The sequence below is a fragment of the Micromesistius poutassou genome (genome assembly GCF_964030765.1).
Source record: "Micromesistius poutassou genome assembly, chromosome: 17".
Lineage (NCBI taxonomy): Eukaryota > Metazoa > Chordata > Actinopteri > Gadiformes > Gadidae > Micromesistius > Micromesistius poutassou.
The window spans coordinates 1,621,268-1,637,689 of record NC_140287.1 but is presented as its reverse complement, the minus strand read 5'-3'; the positions used below and the strand labels follow the sequence as shown (position 1 = coordinate 1,637,689).

The 16,422-nt window shown below is 45.2% G+C and overlaps 2 protein-coding genes across 2 annotated transcripts in view; one reads left to right on the top strand and one right to left on the bottom strand.

Annotated features, from left to right (window-relative positions):
- Nucleotides 1–4,890: 4,890 nt before the first annotated feature.
- On the bottom strand, nucleotides 4,891–10,310 carry commd8 (COMM domain containing 8). The gene is made up of 6 exons (XM_084482478.1): nucleotides 10,249–10,310; nucleotides 9,380–9,535; nucleotides 8,941–9,093; nucleotides 7,241–7,396; nucleotides 5,231–6,389; nucleotides 4,891–5,165 (listed from the first exon to the last, which is right to left on the bottom strand). The coding sequence occupies exons 1-5, from the start codon at nucleotides 10,288–10,290 to the stop codon at nucleotides 6,369–6,371; spliced, it is 528 nt and encodes a 175-aa protein (XP_084338604.1). The 5' UTR covers nucleotides 10,291–10,310; the 3' UTR covers nucleotides 4,891–5,165; nucleotides 5,231–6,368.
- A 90-nt stretch (nucleotides 10,311–10,400) lies between these two features.
- The window catches only part of atp10d (ATPase phospholipid transporting 10D), a 45,160-nt gene continuing 39,138 nt past the window's right edge, over nucleotides 10,401–16,422 (top strand). The window contains exons 1-6 of the mRNA XM_084481662.1: nucleotides 10,401–10,844; nucleotides 12,826–13,194; nucleotides 13,510–13,704; nucleotides 14,052–14,256; nucleotides 15,073–15,158; nucleotides 16,009–16,115. Coding sequence (XP_084337788.1) covers nucleotides 12,932–13,194; nucleotides 13,510–13,704; nucleotides 14,052–14,256; nucleotides 15,073–15,158; nucleotides 16,009–16,115 — 856 coding nt within the window. The 5' untranslated portion in view covers nucleotides 10,401–10,844; nucleotides 12,826–12,931. The remainder of the gene's footprint in view (nucleotides 10,845–12,825; nucleotides 13,195–13,509; nucleotides 13,705–14,051; nucleotides 14,257–15,072; nucleotides 15,159–16,008; nucleotides 16,116–16,422) is intronic.

Here is a 16,422-nt window from a genome sequence, read left to right as displayed (position 1 = left end):
GTTTTTTTTTTTTCAAGACAATTGAAAAGAGCCCAGAGCAGAAAAGAGAGGGTAAGAAAAATGTTTTATCATATATTAAAACTAATATTATTATCAAGCAAAATTATGTGTAAAATCTTTCTGTACGATTGACAAGATATCGCAAAGTATTTGGCTAGACATGACATACTATAAATTGGTGGAACTGGATTGTTTGTGCTCAGTGGTCAGACTGAAGTGACTCGTTGTCATGGTAAGGGCCGTTTGTATTGAGTCCGATGAACAGTAGGGGACATGTCTTTACAGAGGACCTTGTTTTAGCCGTTTATCTTATGCTGAGTGCATGTCTGCTCTTTTGCACAGTGTAATTTGCTTTATTTATTTATTTTATTGCAGGGCAATATTTAGCCACTTATACTGTATGCTTTTAAACAACCATTGCAATTAAGGTTAGTCCTGGTCAAAATGTTAAATGTAACTTGACCAATAATTATATGAAAACAAATTTGTGAACATTTCTAACTAAAATATTCTCACAGTGTCTGTGAGCATGTATAATGTAATTTTCTTTAAAAGAAATCAGGTAAAGAATGACCTATGATGTCACCATACATTTGAAAGTAACATTTTGAAAAACTTGAGGCCCCAAACACTAATGTTTTCTGATGACCAGTCCCAAACATCAACTTTAAAACGGTTGCCAAGTCGACAGCCAGGGATGAGCCGCTGGTGGTCAAAATTGTCAGATGATGGTCCTATGTAATTATTCTGCATATTTAAATAATTGAAAAGTTATATTAAAATTAAATATATATTATGTAACACACATTTCCTTTTTTGGATCCCTGTATGCAGCTTTAAGAGAGCAGCCAATCAACATAACTTTGGACATTTTAGATTTTCAGGCGGTGTATCACTCAGGCCCGGTCCCATTTCTCTGCCCTTATCAAGAACCCTTGCTTTGAGTGCCCTTAGCTGCAAGTCAGCTACCGAGGTGGCTAGCGTTCAAGGGATGATTTTAAGGGAAAAGAGCGCTCCCCCTTGGGACACCCTACCCCTTCGTGCTAAACCGAGGGTTAGGGCTCAAATCTAGGGGAAGGGAGAGCATTGGGGCAGGGCACTACACTGCATTCCTTTTAGAAACAGAAGTTGGTTTCCCATCATTTGAGAGATGTTATTTTTCTTTATTTTATGATTGTTGCTTATTCAAATTAATATGGACCTTGCAATCGAAAATTCAATGCAAGCTATACTTTTAACAAGCCCCAGTCATCACTGAATTGTTGAACAGCTGTGTCAAAAGGGGCTGAATTATTAAATCAGGACAAATAACATAAGTCACAAGGACAGTATTAGCCGTCCTATGGCTATAATTTTTCTCGTATGAAAGAGGGTAATTATTTTTGCCATATGTGCTGATGGAAGCCTCCATTGGCTGTTTGAGTAGGACTGAAGACAAATTCCTGTAATGCTACCTTTGTGTTCAAAGAAACAAAAGTGATGTATGCTCACGAAACTGAGATTGTGTAATTATTAACAGCGTTTGGGAAGGTAGGAATATAACAAATAAAAAGTGAAAAATCAAATTTGCTGATGCACTCTAACAAAGACAACCCCTCCTCTCAAGCCTTCCTTTAGCATCGTGTGCAAACGTTAAATATGGCCAACTCAACTTCCCAACTAATTAGACATCTTCTCAATGCAGAAGCAGGACCTACAGCCTATATATTCAAATTTTGATGTGGCCAATAGTTTGAGAGTCACTTTGACAGCCACCTCAGATCTATCCCAGTTTGGTCCATCAATATGTCCACCAAAAATGAAACTGAACCATAGTTTAGTACCAAAATGCTAAAGTTGCTTCTGTATTGCTGTCTTCGTGCCACACAAATTTCCACCAGCATAAGTGGCACATTTAAATATGCAGTATGACTCCCCCAAAAATGTCCCAAAGGGTGGATTATTGTTTCATTGTCATACTGGAATTATGCCAAGTAGATGAATCAGACTGGAACTGCTTGTGTTATCAGGGTTCAAAAAGAAAAACATATACATGAAAAAAAATACAAAAAGGCAAAACCAGATTATACTGGCCACAGTAATGTGCTCCCTCCTCATGGCTAAATATTGTGCCTTTAATAACAATCTCAATATTTTTCACAGGGTTTAACATAACTTATATATATATTGCGTAGGACTAAATAAAACAACTTGTAACTTTTTTAGGACTAAGTAATAAAGAAAGAAACTCAGCAGCAGACTCCAAGGACGCAGTCTCACAATGAAAAAATAAAACAACACAAACGAAACCCAGAGCGTGGAGCGCGGAGACCAGGAGGACATTCCAGCATTTTGATGACAATCTGAGTTCAATGCTGAAAAAAAGAAAATATATATATATCCTGCGATTGTTATTTTTCATGCTCTTGCGGTTTCTAAGCATTGCAGAATAGATGGACTGCATTAGCTTTTCCACCACAAAAGGGGCCCCTGAAGCAGTACAGGGCCCTTCTTCAGCAGGAGGCAAATGGGACCCTAAGTGAGTAAGTAAGTGCCCACAAGGCTCTTGAGACATGAAAGGCTGTGCCGATCTCTATTGTGTAAAATTACTGTACATTTTTATCTCCTTTGCCCTATATGTGCTCTGGTGTGTACTGGCTGTGTGAATGGTGAGAGTGTGTGAGATAACGCCTGTAGGGGTGGTGGTGGTGGTGGTGGTGGTGGTGGTCGGGGCGGTAATGGTACAAGAGTGCACATTTGCACATATTTGGATGTAAAGCGATGTTCATGTGTGTAAATGGAAGACAACACGAAACACACACTTTGTTTTAAATTGTACGATTTTAAATAATAGACTTGAAATAAAATGACCAACCTCTCTGCCAACGCAGTTCAAGAATGTGCATTTCATTTGGAGTAATAAGAAAAATATGTAATTACCTGTGCATTGGAGGATTGCACGGAGGATTGGCCAACTTTTGACCACTCAAAACTCCCTCCTGGACCCACAAATGGCTCCAGAATACTTAGTGAACTGTAGTTTGAGTCCAGTGATTACTTGTACATTGTTTTTCCCAGCTTTGAGCAGCAGGCCTTCCCCATGCAAATGAACAAATACCTTCATTTATCATAGGCAAGTTTTTCTTTGAAAATGTGGAGGCCGGCTTGTCTTTCCGTACACGCATGAAAGTGTTAAGGTTACTCTTCATTTATTTGATACGTTCTTTTTTGTGAGGTTCCTTGCAGAGCTTGAAGTTCCACTGACCAGTGCTGCTGAAGGGAGAGTTATTGCCTTATTTAGCGTTGTCATCTGCTGTCATCTTCTTGCCAACATTGAATATATAAACCTTTGAAATATACAAGGCTGAGATCTCTTAAAAGGTGAAATATACAAAGCTGAAAGCTCTTAATGGTGGGAAAATCCCACAGTAGATGTTTGACCCCAAACTGTCCAGAATGTGGAAGAAGTAATAGCAGTATATAGCAACTGGCTGAATTCAGTCAGGCAATAGAAAATGGTTTGCATGCAACCTTTTTACACGCTACACGCACATAAAATAATTGTACACATTTTAATGAACATAAAAAATGAATGTGTGTTTAGCATCATAACGCCCTGTTTATAGCATGGTTAGTATACAGTTGTGTGTCTGTCAGCTGCTAGGGGCCAGTTAGGGCATTAAATGTAAAGCTGTTGAGTGAAGAGCAAGGCAATCCCAGTCTGTCATTACCCCATTACCCTGACCACAGCTTCTGCTAATTAACCAGAAGTCCTTGACCAGGACAAATCCGCCCTGAACCTCCCTCGTACCGAGGGAGCGCTATGTCTTACGGCCTTCCTTATTCTCTGCTCACAAAGTGCTTCAGAAGGACAGATACAAAAAGACAGCAAGAGGGCACTCTCCCGCTGGAAAGTAAATTTACATTGTCATCATCATCATCATCATCATCATCATCATTATCATCATCGTCGTCCTACTTAAATAATTATAATGAACCTTTGAACCTTTGGTTATGAACATGATGGGCATTTAATCTTTTCCAGGTCTCTGGAATCTGCCGACCAGCTTTAAAAACAAATGCATCGAGTGAAATATACGTACGATTTTTGTTCCACCAATGCTTTTTCCGATGCCAACCTTTACGACCAGCACTTTTTCCGATGTTTCGTCCCCCAGTGGGCGTGGCCAGGACGGGGATACTCGTTTTTGTGCATGACGCCGAAAAATCACACTGATTGGCCCAAAGGTGGCGCTATAGCAACTGCGCAAAAATGCCAACTTTGAACTAGCATATCTCGTTCCTCTGGTGTCTGAGGTCGCTATCCCTAATTTACCAGTTAAAACATATTTGAAGCCATGTGATATCATGTGATCATGTGATATCATGTACCCATGGGCCAATGCTGCTGGAATGCCAGCTGGGCGCGGCCCGCCCCGATGGGTCGTCTGGGTGAGGGTGACTGAGGGTGAGAGACCCCAAACCCCCGACGAGCCCAGAGGCAGACAGAGAGACGAACGCTCTCCGTACTGATGCTCTCAGACTCTGGCTGGAGGCTGGCGACTTGAGGCGGCTCGGAGGGGGCGCCACTACAACACACCTGACTCACACCAGTGATTCACAACCCCTACGCATGTTGCAGACCAGGGACAACCAGCACTTATGCACGCCGTATATTTATAATGCACGTTTAATTCTGTATTTTGTTGTGACTTCTGCTACTTTAAATGAAACCTCCCCCAGTGATGAATGTGCTCTGCTATTGGAGGACGGCACAACAGCTGTCCCGCCAATGCCTTTGTCTGTTGGAAGTCAAACACAATTAAAACAAATGGAGCTTTCCACCTTTTTTTATAATGTATATTTCTCACCTTCATCAGCACTGGTCTACGTCAGTACGGCTGGTCACCTTCATCAGCACTGGTCTACGTCAGTACGGCTGGTCACCTTCATCAGCACTGGTCTACGTCAGTGAGGCTGGTCACCTTCATCAGCACTGGTCTACATCAGTGAGGCTGGTCACCTTCATCAGCACTGGTCTACGTCAGTACGGCTGGTCACCTTCATCAGCACTGGTCTACGTCAGTGAGGCTGGTCACCTTCATCAACACTGGTCTACATCAGTGAGGCTGGTCACCTTCATCAGCACTGGTCTACGTCAGTGAGGCTGGTCACCTTCATCAGCACTGGTCTACGTCAGTGAGGCTGGTCACCTTCATCAACACTGGTCTACGTCAGTACGGCTGGTCACCTGGTCTACGTCAGTGAGGCTGGTCACCTTCATCAACACTGGTCTACGTCAGTGAGGCTGGTCACCTAGTCTACGTCAGTGAGGCTGGTCACCTTCATCAGCACTGGTCTACGTCAGTGAGGCTGGTCCCTGGTGCGCACCATGTGGGGGTGGTAAGACACCGGTGTGGGTCCGGTGTGGTGGAACATTGATAAGGTCCCTTGTCCTCCATCTCAATAACCTCCACCTGTAGAGAAAACACTGATGATGGTTGCTACTACTACAACGTATCGTCTCACTATACACTAGGCTGTACATCTGATCTGGGATCTGGACACAGTACAGTGCGGCATCTTTAAATACATATTTGATTAAAGAAACTAAGCCAGTTCACTTTTTTTTTTAAAAACAGTTTCTTTAATTTCAGTTACGAAATTGTTTTTTTTTTTTTTTACATAGGATACTTGTTTTTATACTGACAAGATTGTTTTCTACATACAATACTTGTATGTAGATGTGTAAGATGTATAGGTTTCAATGATTGAGTCCCATATTTCACTCCATACTAATTGCACATAAATACTTAAACTCATTGTTGTCACAGAAGTGCACAGCAACCATAGCAGACTTTAAATATTCTTAAAATATATTCGCCGCATCATTGTTCATGCTCTGATATCTTCCACAAACGCTTCAGTCACTAATAAAGTAGATTCAAGTTGGCATTCCCATTCCAAAATGCAGCATTAAACATTAAAAGCCAGTAGAGCCCATATCCATATCATGTTTACTCATAATTGGATATTCACCAACGTCATTAATAACATGTTGAATAACATGCAATGGTTATAAATGTAAGTGTCAATATTATTTATCCCAGATATTGGCAATAATTAGGATGAATAAAATAATTAGGATGCAAGGATTCTTTCTACACATTTATTGGACAAAATATGTTGGGGAAGGGGAAGGCTTAGAAGTTAAAAATAGAATATTATTCAGACTCTTTTGTGAGTATAAACATTTATCCAATACTTGACAATGTACTCAGACAGACATCAGTGTAGCACGGTCACAGAAGAAAACATTTCCACAATGATGACGTCACCGCCGACTACTTCCTGTTCCTTCGGGCCAGAGAACCAGAGAGGGACGGATATTATTTCAGCTGCAGCACAACCTGCAAAGGCAAAGTGACATCAGCAGCGTCTCTGGACATTAACGCAGAAACCTCAGAAAGGCCCCAGTGCCATCTAGTGGTTAAAGGCGGTACAGAAATGCAGAGCAGATGTTTTTACGGCGCGTCAAACTTGTACAACATGTCTGAGAAAATGACAACATGCGTCGCTGTGTGGAACGGCCCGCAAGTCCCTGACGAGCACAGAGATGAGAGGCTGAATATTGATTATTGAGCAGAAGATCTATGGTGTTTCAACCTGCTTATACATATTTGACTGTATTGAATTTGGTGGTGTCCAACCCTTTAACAAATTTTAAGTTTTTGCGTTAACATTTAAGATAATATTGAAGTGAATATTCAAGGTTATTCTTAAGAAGGATCTTTGCTGGAATTTTGAAAACTATTTGAAGGAATCAAAATCATGATGTGTGACAACTATACTCAACATTTGAGTATAGGTCCACACCTCAGCACATCACTATAAGTATACCATATAGTAGACTGTGTTTATTGTTTTAATCTACCGTGGCCATAAAGGATAACTTGACCTACCAAGGAAAGACTAAAACCATCATGTTGATACAAAAGGGATTTAGCAGTACATGGTCGGTCTAACCAGCCAACATACTTTACAATATATATGTTCTACATTCAGAATTTATATCATGTCACAATCATACCCATAATGAATCTATTTAAGCCTTTCATTTTGAGAAAAACGATTAGCTTTTTGAAACACCCCCCCCCCCCACACACACACACACACACGCAACAAAGAGAGACACACAGGCAAGAGAGAGAGAGAGAGAGAGAGAGAGAGAGAGAGAGAGAGAGAGAGAGAGAGAGACTACCTTGTTGGCAGCTTCTAGGGAGCTGATGAGTGTGTTCAACTCCTCCCTGCCCATCTCTATGGCAACGGACCGGAGCGCGCCGTCCTCTCGCACACACAGGCTGAGACTGAGCAGCGGAGTCTGGAGTGATGAGATCTTATCACTGGACAAGGCCAACTGCAGAGGAGGACACAGACACAACGCCAGGGGTCACAGAGGGACACCTCTTATCACTGGACAACTGGAGAGGAGGACACAGAGACAACACAGAGCCAGGGCTCACAGAGGGACACCTCTTATCACTGGACAACTGGAGAGGAGGACACAGAGACAACACAGAGCAACAGAGGGACACCTCGGCAATTCATGTCCTGCACGTTCTCTCACGTCTCTCTTCTCAAAAACATTTCAGAATGAAATATTAAAACAATTCTAATGTATATAAAGTAAACAAAAGCCTGATTCACAGAAGGTGTTGACTGTAACACAGCAGTGCCTGTTATGAGAGACAGACAGACAGTGGTACTCAGTGTAATGAGAGACAGACAGTGGTACTCAGTGTAATGAGAGACAGACAGTGGTACTCAGTGTAATGAGAGACAGACAGTGGTACTCAGTGTAATGAGAGACAGACAGTGGTACTCAGTGTAATGAGAGACAGACAGTGGTACTCAGTGTAATGAGAGACAGACAGTGGTACTCAGTGTAATGACAGACAGACAGTGGTACTCAGTGGTATGAGAGACAGACAGTGGTACTCAGTGGGTCCAACAAGCTTCATGTTGGAGGAGTGGACAGTGAAATGACAGGCAGGGGGCGGCGAGCTACACTCACATCAAGTTTACGTTCTGTTTGTAGAACATTACTCTGTAGGGTAACATCAGATCTGTATGATCTGAGCCCTAACATTACTCTGTAGGGTAACATCAGATCTGTATGATCTGAGCCCTAACATTACTCTGTAGGGTAACATCAGATCTGTATGATCTGAGCCCTAACATTACTCTGTAGGGTAACATCAGATCTGTATCTGAGCCCTAACATTACTCTGTAGGGTAACATCAGATCTGTATGATCTGAGCCCTAACATTACTCTGTAGGGTAACATCAGATCTGTATCTGAGCCCTAACATTACTCTGTAGGGTAACATCAGATCTGTATGATCTGAGCCCTAACATTACTCTGTAGGGTAACATCAGATCTGTATGATCTGAGCCCTAACATTACTCTGTAGGGTAACATCAGATCTGTATGAGTCAGTCGTAGGCTTGGGCGATGGGGTCTATTTTCATATTCTCCGTTCTCCATGTGCCTGCTGCTCTCTACGCTCCATAAGAGTAGTTAACGTTATGGAGAAGATTTGGATTCTGATATTAAGGATAGGATAATAATGTGAAACGGAACGAGGGGTTGGGTGGAGAGGGGTTGGGTGGAGGTGGAGAGGGGTTGGGTGGAGGTGGAGAGGGGTTGGGTGGAGAGGGGTTGGGTGGAGAGGGGTTGGGTGGAGAGGGGTTGGGTGGAGAGGGGTTGGGTGGAGAGGGGTTGGGTGGAGAGGGGTTGGGTGGAGAGGGGTTGGGCGGAGAGGGGTTGGGCGGAGAGGGGTTGGGCGGAGAGGGGTTGGGTGGAGGTGGAGAGGGGTTGGGTGGGGAGGGGTTGGGTGGAGAGGGGTTGGGTGGAGGTGGAGAGGGGTTGGGCGGAGAGGGGTTGGGCGGAGAGGTACCTTTAGCTGCCAGTCAAAGTCCTGCAGAGCGGCGCTGGACATGAGGTGGGTCCTCTGGAGCAGAGCCTGGCGGAGCTCCTCTCGCCGCGCCGCCAGCACACTCAGCACAGCCTCCCCGTAGCCGGGGCCCACGTGGGCCAGCCCCGCCAGCACCTGCACCACGAGGGGGGGCGGGTTACTGCCTCTCCACTCTGACTCTCCATGAAACCTCACAGCGGGGTGGGAAGAACCACTCCTCTATGGCCCGGTTCATTATCCCACCATACTGAACCTCAAGAAGAACAGGACACACTGGCAAGAACACGTGTCTCTGATGGGAGAGATTGAAGCTGAATGTTATCCCTCACAATGTGTCAAACTACTCGACTGGACCCTTACAAACGTCCATCCATCCATTCCACGTGGCCACCGCACTAAAAGAACGCTGTGGTTGACGCACCTCTTCATCAGGCCGCCCGCCGCCCACCGTCGTCCGGAGGAGAGACGCCAGGCCGTCCTTCAGCTCCAGCCACTCCGCCAGGCTCCAGGTGTCACCGTAGTCCCCCGGGCTGGGGGCCCCCCCCCCGCAGACCTCGTCCACCACTCTGTGACACAGCTGGGTCAGGGAGAGCCCTTCGTCGTCATCGTTTCATATTGAACACGGCACACTGCACGTCGTCCAACAAAAGCCATTTCCATTGGATGCCGCACCGTCCATCACAGCTCACGCATTTACAATCACCAGTTTCAGTGGGAGAATTTGTTATTGGTTTCTTTTTTATTTATTTCTTTTTTATTTCGTTACAAATTGCCTAACCAACAATCGCCATTCCCTCCAAGCAGTGGCTTATATAGTAGTTAGTATCAAAATATACATTTAATCTCATTGTGTTTAATGACGATAAACTCACCGATGTTGAATAATATAAATAATAAATATTAATGTGGTGAACAAAGTAAGATGACGTTATCTGGCTCGTTATCTGAAGGTTCATATCGTCTTGCCATATTAATATAACTGATGGTCTGAATGTTCTTCATTTGAACGTGTCAGAAAATAAAGATAGAAACCGGCGTTAAAGTAACCGTAGGGCTGTATGAGGTGTTGTTTATACACACACACACACACACACACACACACACACACACACACACACACACACACACACACACACACACACACACACAGTGGATCAAGCAGCACACTCATTTTGTTCTTTGTTGTCTGTTGCTTTATAGCTTCTTGCAAGGTAGGCTATGTCATAATTGTATCTAAAACTATCATGCCCACGGATACATAAAAACATTTAATATTATAACAATACTCACACGTTGACATTCTGCCGTCGGAACCTTCTTCAGGGCCAGCATGATTTCCTCTAGGTCCGCCTTCGGTCATGTGACTTCGGTCATGTGACTGCGATCACATGACTGTGATCACATGACTGCGATGACTGTGCCGGCACGGGTTCCTGGTGACCGTACGATGGATTATGATACCACGATAAGGTTTACAAAATAAGATGAATTAAACATTTAGGGCGGAGGCTGACTGAGATATATATAACATATACACATTCACGATGGCAGTAGAGTCTGTCCTGTACATCCAGAGTCGTGTACTCGTTTTATTTTAGAACTAGTATTGTATTTAATATTTTCTTTATATTATATTTTAGTACTAGTTGGAATACTTGGTGGTCATTTGGGACACTTCTAAATGTGATGGTGAGCGCAGACAGGTCCTCGGGGTGAAGGAGTGAAAGTGAGAGCACTCCGCTTTGTTTGTACTGGGTGTTGTTCTGTGTACAGTAGATACACTGGATCTATTCACTAGTTCCTAGTTCTCCAAGTAGCCTACCGTATGGACATTCAAACAACTACGAACCTCGCAGCTTAATCCGCGTCCTCACACACCGAGCACGGTGAGTTCTGTTTCAGTGTGTATGAGGATGACAGCATGCTGTCCTTTTTGCAAAGACTTGCCTTTACCACTGTGGTGAATTACCGTGCGCGTTGTGGCTTTACTTAATACATTTACTGCATGAGGCAGGAACTTAAATGTACATGGAAGTCAGCATAGTTGATTTATGAAGTATGAAGCATTAACTATAAATTAATAACGTCGAAAACTACCATATAAGTATCTATAATACCATAATATAAACGATATGTAGTATTCTAAACTCTCAACGTTATATTCCCTAATATGGATTTAGGCAGAAATGGGTGTGGCCTGTTAAGAGGCAGTACCTGCTCTCAGGTAACCGGTCGTCGGCCAAGGTCGGAAATGTGGCATTCATTCATATCTACTGTTACAGGTATACCTTCATATCTACTGTTACAGGCGTACCTTCATATCTACTGTTACAGGCATACCTTCATATCTACTGTTACAGGCGTACCTTCATATCTACTGTTACAGGCATACCTTCATATATACTGCAGGCATACCTTCATATATACTGTTACAGGCATACCTTCATATCTACTGTTACAGGCGTACCTTCATATATACTGCACGTGTACCTTCATATACTGCACGTGTACGTGCACCTTCATATGTATGAATGACATTTCAAGAGAAATATTACATCCCCACCCGTTGACAATTATGTCTGATGTCAGGTATGCAGTATTTTCTCTTTATTTTTAAAGCAGGCACACATCATGGTTTTATTGTGATCCAAATGAAACGTTGGATTCATTTAGAAACATTTGTGGGCGAGTTAGTGGAGTTATTAAATGGACAAACTGCAGTGTATCCGATTGATAAACTTAACTGAGTCTTTATTATATTATACCTCCACATGACACCACCAGAGGGATAATATAACGATGACTCTGTTACGTTTATTAAAGGGACACACTGCAGTGTATCCCTTTAATAAACCTAACTGAGTGGTTATAATATTATACCTCCACACGAACACCACCAGAGGGATAATGTTTGTCTCCCAGAGCAGAGACATTGAGACGTTGTCTTGACGTAGCTGTTGGATATCTCTCACGTATGTGCAAAAAATTGGCAAACTCATTTGCAAAGCCAGGAAGGTACAAGTGAGTTGAAACCAGCATGTTTACTAGGGATGCAACTATCAAATATTTAGTATTGTTGATTAATTAATTAGTTTGTTAATTAGTCTTTTGTTTTGTACATGTCATAAACACATAGACCAAATATACACATTCTGAAGCTAAAACAAATGCAAATACAGTCAGGTTAGAGTCAAAGATAGACTATAGTTTCAGGGGGTTGACTGTCACAAAGTCATACCCCTCCTCTTTGAGGAGGCGTTGTAAGCAGTTACTTCTGCTCATAAAGCAGAAGTAACTGCTTATATCTTCATAACATGAGATTATAGGTTTTGTGACCTTATGTTTGCAGTAACTTGGCTTGAATATATCTTTCTATGGTGTATTCTATCTGGCTAGGCTAATTCATTTGTCACATGCCTCGATCCACTTGAGGGGAAATAGAGCGTATATATAACATATATAACATATATAACATATATTATATGTTACGGCCCCAGGGAGGGGAGCCCAAACGCACCACGACAGATCAGGGCTGTGAAGTCCACAGTCCAGCCGTCGGCGTGGAGAGCTGAAGGTGGTGTCAGTGGAGGACCGCGCCGCAGAAGTGGGAAGATAAGCTAGACTGTTTGACCGTCTGGAGCTGAATGGTTGGGAGGTCGGGGTGATGAGTCAGGTGTTGATGATCATGATGATCCACAGGTGTGTACCGTGTGTACAGGTGTGTGTACAGGTGTGTGTACCGTGTGTACAGGTGTGTGTACAGGTGTGTTTGGATATGTGCATATATATATATATATATATATATATATATATGCACACATTCGATCAGCAGCGAATGACCCCGCTGCTGTCTGTGTGTCCTCATAGGATGACGGTCATGTGACATCTCCTCATCCGTCCATCACTGAGAGGAGGGGGCGGAGCCCCACGGTAACGGCCGGCAATACCCCCACTGGAGGGGAAGAGTCCCGTAATGGAGCGTGTCCATTGGCTCGGGCGGCGCTGCCAGCAGCTGGCGGCTCGGGGCGGGGCTCGCTACGGCTGGTACTCCGCCCCCGACGGGCCGCTGGGGGCGGGCCGGCCGAGCGGGAAGCGGCGGACGGTGCTGGCCCGGCGCGGGCCCTACCAGGCCGAGTACCGCGCCGTCTCCAGGGAGTACCAGGGCAACGCCATCCGCACCACCAAGTACAGCCTGCTCACCTTCGTCCCCATCAACCTCTTCCAGCAGTTCCGCAGGTCTCTTCCGTTCAGACGAGTTCAGTTGAAGCCTCCAAAGTCGACAGTGTGTTAAGAAATTGCTTCTTCTCGCAATAACACAATATAGGAGTGGAAAATCAGACCGTGAAATCAATATGACAATCAATAAAAAGTAAAACACTTAAAAGCAAAGAATGAAAGCTGTAACGTGGGGGTTAGGGTGGGACGTTCTGTCGATGCTCACTTTAAACCAGAGCTCGCTGGACACAGCACACATCCTGCTGGACGTCTTAGACCTTGAAACTCAAGGAGGATACGTTACCTTCAATGAGTCAACGCTCTTCTCCTGTGCAGGGTGGCCAACCTGTACTTCCTGTTCCTGGTGCTGCTCAACTGGGTGCCGGCGGTGGAGGCGTTCCAGAAGGAGATCACCATGGTGCCTCTGCTGGTGGTCCTCATGGTCATCGCCTTCAAAGACGCCCTGGAGGACTACCGCCGCTACCTGTTTGACAAGACGGTCAACCGCAACCTGGTGCGCGTCTACAGCAGGTGATGGAGGACGTCTGAGTGACAGGTTGATGTTATTAAGTAATATTTCTACATGACTCAATTAATAGAAGAATACGGTATCTTTCATTGACCTGAGGGCCTGTCCAGTCCAAAGGCTAGAATCATAACCACACTGAAACATGTAGAATTCCATTCCGCATTTTCGGTTAAGAATTAGTTTTTATGCATCCTGACAAATAAATGAATACATTAAACTGTTGTTGGGTCTCACCTAAAGCCTCTCCAACGCCACGTCGGAGGACCTGTGTTCGGGTGAAGACACTGCCTGTGCTCTCCCTCCACGTGTTGTTTGACCGCTGCGACTCTTCTCTCTGCTGTTGGCGTAGCGAGCAGAAGGCCTACGTCAACCAGCACTGGCAGGACGTCCGGGTGGGAGACTTCATCCGCCTGTCCTGCAACGAGATCATCCCCGCCGACGTGCTGCTGCTGTACTCGTCGGACCCCCAGGGCGTCTGTTACATCGACACGGCCAACCTGGACGGAGAGACCAACCTCAAGCAGAGACAGGTGGTCTCTGACCTGCCACTGCAGGTAGGGTCACCGTACCAGCGTTAGTCCCACTGGTGGGGACCACAGTTCATCATCAAGTGTTTGATGGCTTTGTCCGCGTCCTCCTCTCTGGGATCCCCTCTGCCAACAAATCCCTCAGCTCCCAATATTCTCCGATATGATGGTCTGTCATTGTGCTCCGATATGCTTTTGATACCATCTGCAGACAATGTATTGATGGTCAATACGTCCTCTATCAGTGGTGATAGAGCCAGGAGAGTCAATATATTCCTGCAGTTTAAAGCATGTTGAAGGAATGAAAGGAAATCAATCAACTGAAATGACTTGTTATGGATGTTGCACGCAATTGGATAACACTACGACCAATCAGAAGAATGGGGGGACGTATCCAGACCAGCGGAGCTAACCAATAGATAAGACTCTTACCGTATCCCATCAGTAAAACAGCAACGCTTTTGGCCCGCCTATATCAGATATATCATATATATCATATAGATATATCATCATATATATATATATCCTGCCTATATCAGCCACTTTATTTCATCCAAAATATCGTAATTGTCCTTTAACGTTCTGGGCCAGGGGAATCGGGGAGTGCTCGTTCCCAGAGTGACTCGCTGAGCAAATTCAAATTGTGCTCTCGAGAGAACTCTGGATTTCCAGGGTACAAGTTATGTGGCTTTGGCTCTGTTTGTGACCTGTAATGTACATTTGTTTACTGTGTGTGTGTGTGTGTGTGTGTGTGTGTGTGTGTGTGTGTGTGTGTGTGTGTGTGTGTGTGTGTGTGTGTGTGTGTGTGTGTGTGTGTGTGTGTGTGTGTGTGTGTGTGTACAGGGATCGGAGCTGACTCCAGAGAGCTTCTATTGTCGTATTGAATGTGAAAACCCTAATAACGACCTGGGCCGCTTTCGAGGTTACATGTATGTATTATATTTTTTGTATTTATGCGTGTGTGTGTGTGTGTGTGTCTGTGTCTGTGTGTGTGTGTGTGTGTGTGTGTGTGTGTGTGTGTGTGTGTGTGTGTGTGTGTGTGTGTGTGTGTGTGTGTGTGTGTGTGTGTGTGTGTGTGTGTGTGTGTGTGCGTGCGTGCGTGCGTGATGTAGAATTTCTTCAGCGATAACTAATAATGAATAAAGGCAGTATCTGAACATGTGCCCAACATACAAACACTAGCTAAACGTCAAACGGTGCATTAAGCTCTTCCAGGTTGTATTGTGTTGTGTAAACCTGGTCCTCCCCTGGTCCTCTCCTGGTCCTCCCCTGGTCCTCCCCTGGTCCTGGTCCTCCCCTGGTCCTGGTCCTCCCCTGGTCCTGGTCCTGCCCTGGTCCTGGTCCTCCCCTGGTCCTGGTCCTGCCCTGGTCCTGGTCCTCCCCTGGTCCTCCCCTGGTCCTCCCCTGGTCCTCCCCTGGTCCTCCCCTGGTCCTCCCCTGGTCCTCTCCTGGTCCTGGTCCTCCCCTGGTCCTCCCCTGGTCCTCCCCTGGTCCTCCCCTGGTCCTGGTCCTCCCCTGGTCCTCCCCTGGTCCTGGTCCTCCCCTGGTCCTGGTCCTCCCCTGGTCCTGGTCCTCCCCTGGTCCTGGTCCTCCCCTGGTCCTGCCCTGGTCCTGGTCCTCCCCTGGTCCTCCCCTGGTCCTCCCCTGGTCCTGCCCTGGTCCTGGTCCTCCCCTGGTCTTCCCCTGGTCCTCCCCTGGTCCTCCCCTGGTCCTGGTCCTGCCCTGGTCCTCCCCTGGTCCTGGTCCTCCCCTGGTCCTCCCCTGGTCCTGCTCCCACAGCGAGCACTCGGGTAAGGTCCGCGTCGGTCTCCACAACGACAACCTGCTGCTGCGGAGCTGCACGGTCCGCACCACGCAGGCCGTGGTGGGCGTGGTCGTCTACGCTGGTGAGTCCCACCGCCTGCTCAGTCCTGTCCCATGATGAGGTTTTTACTAACTACTTATACTTGTTATCTGAATGGTGTACTGTGTACAGTGCCTTGTAAAAGTGTTCACCCCCCCTTGGCGTTCTTCGTGTCTTGTTGCCTCACAACCTGGATTGTTTAACATGGATTATTTGAGGATTTGCATAATTTAATTTACAGAACATGCCCACAACTTTGAAGATGTTTTTTTTTTTTTTATTGTGAAGCAAACAACAAATAGGACAAAATAACAGAAAAAGTCGATGTGCATAACTATTCACCCCCCCTA